Genomic DNA, 12072 nt, shown 5'->3' on the forward strand with positions numbered 1-12072 from the left:
AAATGGAAGAAGTACAAAATGACTGTCAATCGACAAAGATCTGGGGCTCCACGCAAAATCTCACCTCGTGGGGTATCCTTGATCATGAGGAAGGTTAGAAATCAGCCTACAACTACAAGGGGGGAACTTGTCAATGATCTCAAGGCAGCTGGGACCACTGTCACCACGAAAACCATTGGTAACACATTACGACATAACGGATTGCAATCCTGCAGTGCCCGCAAGGTCCCCCTGCTCCGGAAGGCACATGTGACGGCCCGTCTGAAGTTTGCCAGTGAACACCTGGATGATGCCGAGAGTGATTGGGAGAAGGTGCTGTGGTCAGATGAGACAAAAATTGAGCTCTTTGGCATGAACTCAACTCGCCGTGTTTGGAGGAAGAGAAATGCTGCCTATGACCCAAAGAACACCGTCCCCACTGTCAAGCATGGAGGTGGAAATGTTATGTTTTGGGGGTGTTTCTCTGCTAAGGGCACAGGACTACTTCACCGCATCAATGAGAGAATGGATGGGGCCATGTACCGTACAATTCTGAGTGACAACCTCCTTCCCTCCGCCAGGGCCTTAAAATGGGTCGTGGCTGGGTCTTCCAGCACGACAATGACCCAAACATACAGCCAAGGCAACAAAGGAGTGGCTCAGGAAGAAGCACATTAGGGTCATGGAGTGGCCTAGCCAGTCACCAGACCTTAATCCCATTGAAAACTTATGGAGGGAGCTGAAGCTGCGAGTTGCCAAGCGACAGCCCAGAACTCTTAATGATTTAGAGATGATCTGCAAAGAGGAGTGGACCAAAATTCCTCCTGACATGTGTGCAAACCTCATCATCAACTACAGAAGACGTCTGACCGCTGTGCTTGTCAACAAGGGTTTTGCCACCAAGTATTAGGTCTTGTTTGCCAGAGGGATTAAATACTTATTTCCCTCTGCAGAATGCAAATAAATTCATATACTTTCCACAATGTGATTTTCCGGATTTAATTTGTGATGTGCTATCTCTCACTGTTACCAATAACCTACCCTTCAATTATGGGCTGCTCATGTCTTTGTCAGTGGGCAAACTTACAAAATCAGCAAGGGATCAAATACTTATTTCCCCCACTGTATATGGCTACTGTAGCTGTCTTGGCTGGGCACCAGATGCAAAGCAACCATTTATTTCTTTATTTGTAGCATTTGTATCCCACATTTTCCCACCAATTTGCAGGCTCAGTGTGGCTTACGTTTGCTGTAGTGGCGAGTGCCATTTCCGGTTAACAAAATTACAAATGGTATTGCATTAAGGTGCGTGCATACATGGTAAAGAAGAATACATTATGATATTGCATATAGGTTCGTGTGTGATAGCTTGGTTATTAAAGGGTATTGCATTAAGGTGCATTCATACATTTGGTTCTCTTGTCACAGCTGTACTTCATGCTGCTGTTTGGACCAGGCCACAGGCATAAAAGTGCATTTGGTCAAACTGTTCTGACCAACCTGTCTTTGTGCCAAATTTATATCTCCTGCATTGTTCCTTAAAACCAGTCTCCTCTTGTATAATAATTCAAATATGACCAGTCCTGAGCTTGGGAGTCACCCACTTGTGTGTCTGACTCAGTCCTGCTTCTTGACAGAACAAGCATTGTTTCTCACCTGTAACAGGTGTTCACTGTAGATGGTAGGATTGATCAGATGTACAGCCCCTCCCTGAGAGTTGCATTCCTTCTTGAGCTCTGCAACTAACAGAGATGTGCTGAGAAGATCTCTGTGTGCAGGAAGGGTTACTCATGCTCAAAACCTTATGCACAGTTCTAAGCTCTGTAAGAGCTTTTTATCCCAGCAATTTGTGATTACATCACACAATCCTGCCTACTGAAAATATCTGTTACAGGTGAGAAACAATGCTTTTCATGAATGTCCAGTATAAAATATGTGGTCTGCTTCCCATGGTTCCCAAACTTTCTCTTTTCAAGGCGCCCTTAGTATGTTAGTTACTTTTTATGGCATCCCTAAAAGTAAGTAGTTAAGTCTAAAGAAACAATTACATTGAAAGAAAATGTTATTTTTAAATAACCACAATGCAGATAATAAGTCCAAATCCTGCCTCCTCTCCATCTTCTCTTTGCCCAATCAGCATGTCCAGCCTGAGGTGTGGCGGGTGCCTCAGCCATCGTTATTCCCTGGACCCAATTATACCAACTCAGTGGCATGCTCAAATTCAAATTGTCCACACACTACCGGGGGTGGGGGGGTGGGGAGAAGCGGAAAAAGGTTTCAAAGACACTACACCTGATTGGGAAAATGAATTTAACACAAAAAGGTATTCTGGGGAAAAATAATTTTGATAAGGGGTGTCCTTTAATCCTCTGTGAATAAGAAGAGCTGCCTTGTACTTACCCTTTTGTCTGCTGTCGGCTTGTTCAGCTGCTTCCATGACCCGGTGCCAGTATCTCTTACGGCTTCTGCTGTGCTCTCTCGGTCTGTTTCCTTTTCTTTTGTGCCAGGACCTGCGTTACCGCTTTAAACTCTGCTCTGCTGCCGGCCACGAGTCAGGTTATTCTTGCCACGTCCTCTCCTGCCTATGTGGAAATAGAAAGTTCTTCACACAGGAGAAGGAACAAGGCAGGAAGAAGGACCCAACCCGTGGCTGGCGGCAGAGCAGATTTAACGCATTAATACACAACCCTGGTCTTGGCACATAGGAGCAGGAGACCAATCAGCCTTCTGTCTTGCGCTGTCCGTGGCACCCCTGTGAGTTTACTGAGGCACGCAGTTTGGGAAACACGTGTAATATTATGCTTTGAATTATAATTCACCAAAAGAGAGCTTTAGTTAAATTGGCAGAAAATAAATCTCTTGTTACTACTGGATACTTTATCAATTTTCCTGAATCTTAATTTAAATTTGGGTGACACATTTTGCTATTTGAATCTCTGGTAAAAGTGCTGTGCTGTGTGCTGACTTTATTGTAGGTAGCAGCAGCAGCATAATGATCTCGAGAGGTTTGGATGAAAATCTTTTCATTTTTATGAGAATGAGTTTTCAGAATTTCATTCAAAACCACCTGAGGTTATTGTGCTATCACAACTACTCTCATCAAATAGCAATGCTGCTATCAAAAAGCCTTGAATGGACAACACTTCAGAATAATATGATTTAAATACTGAAAACCCCAGGCTTTATCAGTGACATTTTGTACTCTCTGAATGTGAGAAAATGTTCATCAAGAAGACTAAAAAGTCCATAAATGAAGAGATGGTTTGAAAACTTAGACTGGTTGTTCTTCCTCCTCCTTTTACTGAAGTTGTTTGTAGAATGTTTTGTTTTGTTTTTTTTTTTTTAGAAATTCATTTACCTGTTTCTGCCTCTAATGTTGGAAAATCATTTTAATTAAAATTGACTCTATCTTGAAGTTCAGGACCATCAAGAAAAGCAGAATATGATGGCATAGTTTGTGGCACTAGGAAGAAAAAAAAACTTGCTCACTTGAAGACAATTGGATCAGCTTTTTTTTTTTTCCTTCACATGACAGTGTCGTGCAGTACTTAATTTCTGGGGGAATGGTCCAGAATACAGGTGCTACTCCTTTTCAGACTCCAGAGCCAGATCAGCAGGGGTGTTTTGTTCTATTCCTTCCTTTCCAGACAGCCTTCAAAGAAGAGGGAAGGGGGTGGGCCTAGAGAACAGCTACTTTGCCCCCTAATCCAGTCCTTTTTCTCCTATTCCTCCTGTAGAGACTAGGAGAGAAGGGGGTGATTCTGTAGAGGAAAGGACAGATGTAAGGGGGGTAAATTCCATAATATGAAATGTCCAAGAATGCTCCTATTTTATAAAGGCAACATAGGTTTCCATTTGCCTTTATATTAAACAGGCTTCTACAATGATACCCAGTAGTGTACAAAGTAGATATAAATGTGTGCATGTATTCCATGTGCATTCATGTTTTATAAAATCTCATATAATCACAATTCCACCTCAGCTTTACCCAAACTACATGCAGATTGTGTAAAAGTAGACAGTGTCTTGTGTGCCTATTTTTTATGCATGTACACCCCTACACACTTCTATAAGACTACTTTTCACTTGTATAACATGCTTTACAAAATTATTTTATTTATATTTGTTACATTTGTACCCCGCGCTTTTCCCACTCATGGCAGGCTCAATGCGGCTTACATGGGGCAATGGAGGGTTAAGTGACTTGCCCGGAGTCACAAGGAGCTGCCTGTGCCTGAAGTAGGAATCGAACTCAGTTCCTCAGGACCAAAGTCCACCACCCTAACCACTAGGCCACTCCTCCACTGTTGCTACTATTTGAGATTCTACATGGAATGTTGCTATTCCACTAGCAACATTCCATGTAGAAGTCGGCCCTTGCAGATCACCAATGTGGCCGCGCAGTAGCAACATTCCATGTAGAATCTCCAATAGTATCTATTTTATTTTGTTACATTTGTACCCTGCGCTTTCCCACTCATGGCAGGCTCAATGTGGCTTACATGGGGCAATGGAGGGTTAAGTGACTTGCCCAGTCACAAGGAGCTGCCTGTGCCTGAAGTGGGAATCGAACTCAGTTCCTCAGTTCCCCAGGACCAAAGTCTACCACCCTAACCACTAGGCCACTCCTCCACCACCACCCTTAGAATGTCAGTAAATTAGCACAAGTTTGAAATGTGTAAGCAGAACTCTCTCTCTTCAAAGCTTTGATCTTGACCTTGATTGGCACTTTTGGTCACCTGTAACAGGTATCTGTTTCCCAGGGTTTAATTTTGGAAGAATAGCCTAGAGATGCTGTTCACTACCATTTTTTTTCTGGGCACTGAGGAAACTGAGCAAAAATGTCCATGTAAATCATCTCAGCTGTATCATGGAAATGGAAGTGTCACAGATAGGCAAGGATCATATCTGATTCTTTTAGCTCACAGAGGAAATAGCATTGAACTTGAAAGTATTGCTTACCCTCAGATGGGAACAATCATATGGCCTCCCTTTTTGCACAGTTTCCCCACCTCTGTATAAATGGGGAATATAAATTAGGGAAAATGGACAAAACGAAATGTACAAGGAGTACATTCCTGAGTCCCACTTCTGCTGCTGCTTAGTTTGTCAGCTTCCTAACCTCACTGTTGCATATTGTGCTGGTTTCTTGGGCCCTACTACTTCTGCTGTTTGGTGACCACAGTACAAAAAGGGAGAAGGAGCAAAGGAATAGGAAGAACAGGAAAAATGAGGGTGGGAGAATGAGCAAGAGTGAGTGAAGGGATGGGGATGGGGTGGGGAGCAAGATAACCGATTGAAAGGACTGAGATGTGAGTGAGAGAGAGTGGGGGGAGCAGATGTGAAGAGGTTGGAGAAGGATGGAAAAGGGTGCAGTCAGGGCCAGCTCAACCATTATACAGACTAGAAGGTCACCTAGAGTAGCAGCTAGAGTCAAAACAAAAGAATATGACTCGACAGTCACACAAGTTTAACCATTCTTATATGGTTGGCAGTATTCAGATAGCCAGTTTATCTAGATAAGTTACTCAAGTAAATGGCTTTTGGAAATTGTCTTCATGAGTATCCAGTAATGGATTTTTACAAGATCATTCTGGGATGGTGTTGGCATATTCATGATTAAGCTGAATTATCAAAATCTGGAAGCGGTTAGGTGTTCTAAAAATTAATTTGGGGGAGGAATGAAAGTTTGTTGCATGTTCCATTCAACAGTAGCATACAACTGGGCCACCGTATATTTTCTGAGATTAGACACACCCAACCCCTCCTGCTCACCTCAGGCTAAACATTACCAGCCTGGATATTCAAGGAGGACAGCACCAAGAAATTAACTGAAAGTCTCTCTTATACAGGGGCCTAAACTTGCACTAGAATATATATTGGGAGTGCTCAAAATAGGTAACAATCTAGTTAGTAATGGAGTATAATTCAAATAATAAATATGGAATCTGTCATTAGTAATTTGTACCTCTAAATTATGTAATACTCTGCTAATCAAAATCAAAAATCTCCCCTAATGCTTCTACTCTTTTATAGACTTTCATAAAATTAGGTAAACTGTCTTTTTAAATCATTGAAGGGCCACAAAGCTCTCTTCCTCCACTTTTCATCCCTTACCTTTAAAACCATACACCCCATCCCTGCACTAAGGTCTTTATGGAAGAATTCAACCAGCTGTATTACTATGTTCAAAATGTACTTGCTTTGCCCTCAGCATGACGACATAAACTTTCCCTGAGGGTTGAATTTTGTGCCATCTTTCCCATACCTTTATTGCTTCTAATTTCCCCTACTTCCAAAATCTTATCTATCTTTATGTTGCTGCTCACATTAACAATTTACCCCATAGTAACATAGTTCACTTGTGACACAATGCAACCAAAGACTGTAACGAACATTACTTGACTCTTCTTCCCCCTTTTCCTCTCTAAGTTCCCCCAGCTCTACCTACTATACATGTACCACATTCTACCACAATATCACTTTGTATTCATTCATACCATGTATTTGTTCAGACCGCAATCGGCAACGCCGTTATAGGTTATATGTAAGCCACATTGAGCCTGCAAAAGGTGGGAAAATGTGGGATATAAATGTAACTAATAATAATAGTAAATGATGACAGATAAAGACTTGTATGGTCCATCCGGTCTGCCCAACAAAATTAACTCATTTTACATGGTATGGGATACTTTATATGTATGCCCGAGTTTGATTTGTCCTTGCCATTTTCAGGGCACAGTCCGTAGAAGTCTGCTCAGCAATGTTCTTGTACTAAAAGTCCTGAAGCTAACGTCGAAGCCCCTTAAAATTTATACTCCAGCCCATCTATTCAGTCACAATCAGGGTACAGACCGTAGAAGTCTGCCCAGCACTGGTTTTGCTTCCTAGTTACTGGTGTTGCCACCCAATCTCCGCTAAAATTCTGTGGATACATTCCTTCTAAACAGGATCCCTTTGTGTTTATCCCATGCATGTTTGAATTTCATTACCATTTTCATCTCCATCACCTCCCGCAGGAGGGCATTCCATATATCCACTACCCTTTCCATGAAAAAATAGTTCCTGAAAACCTTCCCATACCATTGTTGGACTCACCTGTATTCAATACAGAAAGTGTACTAGAATGACAACTCTTAATCGTTTAGTGACACCTCCAACCTCTAACAAACTATTGTTCAGCTTCCACAACCACTTACAAACTGCCATTTCTAGCAAATTGACACCCACTCTTGGGGCATGATCTAACTAGGTGATTCCTTTAATTCCTGCATCTGTCATTTCTTTAACCAGTTCTTTGTCCAGTTAACAGCAGGTCAGTAGATAAGTACATCCTGTGAGGATGGGAAAAAGTTATGTCGTTGTCCTTTTTGGGTGGAGAAATCTTCAAATATCCAACATCCCCACTGCCCATTAGATTCCTTAACCAACTCCTCCCCCCCCCCCCCCCCCCCCCCCCCATACACACACTTTTTCCCCCTGAGATGTCAAGGTTTTCAGAGGGCGCTGCATTGATATCTCTACTACTACTACTTAACATTTCTAGAGCGCTACTAGGGTTACGCAGCGCTGTACAATTTAACAAAGAGAGACAGTCCCTGCTCAAAGAGCTTACAATCTAATAGACAAGTGAACGGTCGGTCCGATAGGGGCAGTCAAATTGGGGCAGTCTGGATTCACTGAACGGTAAGGGTTAGGTGCCGAACGCAGCATTGAAGAGGTGGGCTTTAAGCAAAGACTTGAAGATGGGCAGGGAGGGGGCTTGGCGTAAGGGCTCAGGAAGGTTGTTCCAAGCATAGGGTGAGGCGAGGCAGAATGAGCGGAGTCTGGAGTTGGCGGTGGTGGAGAAGTTCTCTCCCCATGTGAAGTTCATCAAGAAAAGTTCCTTGGTTCTCACTAAGGGCATATACATTCACCATGTTGTATTTTCTTCTCAGAATTACGACATCATTCCAAAATTATCTTCAGAATCTCAATATGAAATATTCTTTACCACTATCACCCTGACACCTACCTTTTTTCCTGCCATTTGTTGTGGGAGCAGGTGTGAATTATGAAAAGTTTTCATCCCCAGCCAAGGATCCTCATATACAAGATTCTGATGCTTCTGAGACAAACATGAGCCATTTTTCAAGCCAACCAACCTCCTCCTCCTCCTCCTCCTCCTCGCTCTGTTTCCCCACACAATTGTCTGTAAAGTCATTCCATGCCACAGACACCTCCCTCCACCCCCCTGCCTTGTATAAGCAAACCTTCATTCCTCAAGTAGGGGACCTGATGGTGGTGAACATCTTTCAGGCCTAGTTGGCACATTCATACACTACAATGGGTAAACCTACCATGGGCCCTAATCTGTACTTCCCATCCACCCCTGTCTCAGCTCCCATCTTCCTTGCACTGTCAGACACCATATCCTCCAAGCCCATCCAGCCGCTCAAAGAAACAGCCACAATTCTGTCCTAAGCAGCATGGCATCCTCCAGCAGTTTTACTGTCCACACTCCTGTGTTTGGTTCCTCAGGTGTGTCTTTCCTCAGGTCACCTGCTTCCATTTAGAAAACGCCTCCCTCTGCTCCTTAGGCCAAATTTCTGCTTACTCCTGGAAGGGCACTGTAGCCAGATGCAGTGCCCACGTTGCTGCCTTCCTTGTCTGGGCATGTATTTTGCCGTCAGCTTGACTGTAATGTCTTGTAGGTCATGATGCTTTTGATAAGTCCACAAAAATTCCCACCTTACAGGCTTTCCAAAGAATCTGTTCCATTGAGTGGGCTTTGGCAGTAATTCTTTCCTTAATGGTGTAGTTGTGAAAGCAGGTCATATCACATTGAGTACATCAAGGAATAACCTCCTAAGTCCTGGAGGCCCCCTCTATTTTGATATTTTAAGTATTAATGCCTGCAGCGTATGATGTACAATTTAAGCCACCATCTCCTTCTAGTCAGGTAGTTCCAGAGCCTCCAAAATCTTACTTTTGTGACTGAGAAAGGAGCTAGAACATGCTGCAGGATAAAAGCTCTGTGACCTGGTTTGGCTATATCTGCAGCAATTCCATGGGAAGGTGTGGAATTTATTGCCTTTGCAGCACAATGAAGAGAAGCGGGAAGTAGTTACAGCATTGCTATTCTTACCACTTTCTCTGTTTGATAGATTTTGAAGAGAAAGGCAGAAGCAGTGGTGCCCAAGAGAAGCACTTCATGTTTCACTGCTTGTGCTGGAAAGGCCTGCATTGCACTGTCACTTGCTTTGATTTTCCAGTCGGCCATAGCAAACTGGTGACAAACAATTTGCATCCTGATCTGTTTCAATTTATAAAAACATGAAGAAACAAACTATGCTACAGGTGGTTCTGCATGAATGAAACAAAGCTCTTTTCATGTATTTTTCAGTCAGGTGCAAAAGTTATTGATGACCCACATGATCTCCGGCATGACATTGAAAGGAGGCGGAAAGAGAGACTACGCAGTGAGGATGAGAAGGTGTTGGACGCTGACATTGCTGACAGGTAATCTGAGAGCAAAGAAATCTTAGGGAGCCTCAATGTGTTTAAGCCATATTGCATGAATGCAGGATATAGAATCTGTAATGTTTTTTTAATATGTGTTTTGTCTTGCACACACTCCAATTTTTGTTTGGCTCTATGTGCAACCCCTCATCTCTGACAATTTGCGGCTCTAACACATCTGACTCCTGTTCAGAATGGAGGAAAAGGGAGAAGTGCGAGGTACAAGTTCAAGACTAATTTTCTTATAGGGATGACTGAGTGACCTTGGACAAGTCAGTTTGGGCTAGATTTACTAAAAGGTACTACTGTTACCACAGGTATTAACACATGTAAAATGTGGCCTATCTATATATATAAAACTCACCCTCAACGTTCTATTCGCACTAACGTCACTGAAGCCAGGTTCGTAAGTTCGAAGCTCTGAAGCCACAGAAAATCACAGTCTGTGGGCCCCGCCCTCGCGTCAAACGTTATGACGTTGAGGGCGGAGCACATTCTCAGCTCCAACATTGTACTGCACTTTACCTCTGCTCCGCCCTCGCGTCAAAACACGATGACGTCGAGGGCGGAGCACACGGGGGGGCGTGCCAAAAGGGCCAGGGTCACACATTCGCACGGAGGCTGCAGGGGGGCCGGCGACACACGGAGACACAAAGGGACGGAGGGGAGCCTTGCTAGCGCCCGTTTCATTGCTATTTGAAACGGGCCTTCCTTACTAGTTTCTTAATAATGTGTGTTGGCAGTGTTTGTAGTATGCATTAATGTGATAGCACACTTAAGTCAATCTAGCTCTATCTTTTTTTTTTTTTTTTTTTTTGCCTCTAAGACTCAATTAAACTTGTCCAAGAAAGTCCATTTTTTTCTATTAAATCTCAGTTGACACTTTTATAGATATCTAAAATAAATGAGTAATGGTCTTCATTCTTATAAGCTCATGTTCATCATCATCTTTGGATAATTATAGTGCATAGTGCTGTGCTTTTGTACTTCATGTTTTGCAGTTTAAAAAATATACTACAAAATGTTTCAAAGTAGAAGCTTTTTGCTGATCTACACAAACATAGTCTACACTTGCAAAGTGAAAGAGCAATTATAGAAATATTCAAAAAAAATAAGAAACCAAAAAGTCTTTGTCGTTGTATTCCATTACTCAGGACTTGGTAGCATCCCCTTTTGCAGCAGTAACAGCCATAAGTCATTAAGGATAACTGTCTTACTAACTTGTACAAAAGGATGGTGCAGTTTTTGCCCATTCCTCTTGGCAGAATAGCTCATCAGGTTGGCTGTGGATCAGCTGTAGACTGCAGTCTTGAAGCTTTGCCATGGATTTTTTATTAGATTCAGGTCTGGGCTTTGACTAGGCCACTTGAGGACATCCACTTCTTGCTCAGCCACTCCATTGTTGCTTTTGCTTTGTGCTTAAGATGATTGTCTTGCTGAAAGGTAAATTTTCTTGCCAGTTTCAGGTCTGTGGCAGACCTGGATCAGGTTTCCTCTAGGATCTGCCTGCACGTTACACCATATATTTTCCTCGATATTCACAAAACTCCCTGACACAGCTGCAAAGCAACATAGTGTTACTGCCATGTCTTTACACTAGGGATTGTGCCAGCAGGATGATGTGCTGGTTGTTTTATGCCACATATCACTTAAGACCGCAGCTCGACTTTCTTCTTGTTAAACTACAACTCTTCTCCCACGTGTGTGCAGCATAAGAATAGCCATACTGGGTCAGACCAGTGGTCCATCTAGCCTAGTATCTTGCTTCTAACAGTGGCCAATCCAGGTCACAAGTACCTGACAGAAACCCAGCAGTGGCTACTTTCCTGTCACCCTTACATATGGGCTATGTTTGTGGAGTAATATTGGAATTGTTGAAGTCTCATTGTCTTCCCTGGTTTCAGATACCTCTCTAGTTTTGTATTCTTTTCCCTTCATTCCTAATGTGTTTTCATAATTGTTAGTGGGGTTGGGTTTTTTTTTAGTGTGCTATTCATATTCCCTTCCTTATGTGGTGTTGTGTTGTTTTTAGAATAGACTTAGAATGGGATTTTTTTTTGTTTTTAACTTTAATATTGTAAACCACTTTGATGACACATTGAAAGACGGTATAGCAAATGCAATGAAATAAATAAAATAATTTTAGGCCTCACAGTGACCTCTCCTTAACCTATGGCTGATGCTTTTGCAGGAACAGCCTAAGTGAGGCAATATCTTGGTGGCGCCAAAGTGTTTCAACTTTACAATGATAGATCTGACAATACCCCAAAAGAGATTCAAAACAAATTGAAATGCTTTTGTTTCCCTCAGTCTATCTTTTTGAGGAATTTTATCCCAGAGTTGTTCTGGCCTCTCTTTGTGTCTTGTTTATTTTATTTTATTTATTGCATTTGTATCCCACATTTTCCCACCTATTTGCAGGCTCAGTGTGGCTTACAATACATCATGGGTTGTGGAAATATAATAGAAAATAGACATTGTGTTACAGAAAATTTTTGGCAACATGATAACGATAAGACATGATAGTAGTGTAACAATCAAATATTATAAGACATTTCTAACTATGTGTGGAGGAGTTATGTAAATTCACAT

At 42.3% G+C, this 12072-nt stretch overlaps 1 protein-coding gene across 1 annotated transcript in view; it reads left to right on the forward strand.

Annotated features, from left to right (window-relative positions):
• The window catches only part of BCLAF3 (BCLAF1 and THRAP3 family member 3), a 127522-nt gene that overhangs the window by 68244 nt on the left and 47206 nt on the right, over positions 1 to 12072 (forward strand). The window contains exon 10 of the mRNA XM_030202266.1: positions 9365 to 9480. Coding sequence (XP_030058126.1) covers positions 9365 to 9480 — 116 coding nt within the window. The remainder of the gene's footprint in view (positions 1 to 9364; positions 9481 to 12072) is intronic.

Source organism: Microcaecilia unicolor, chromosome 4 (assembly GCF_901765095.1).
Source record: "Microcaecilia unicolor chromosome 4, aMicUni1.1, whole genome shotgun sequence".
Lineage (NCBI taxonomy): Eukaryota > Metazoa > Chordata > Amphibia > Gymnophiona > Siphonopidae > Microcaecilia > Microcaecilia unicolor.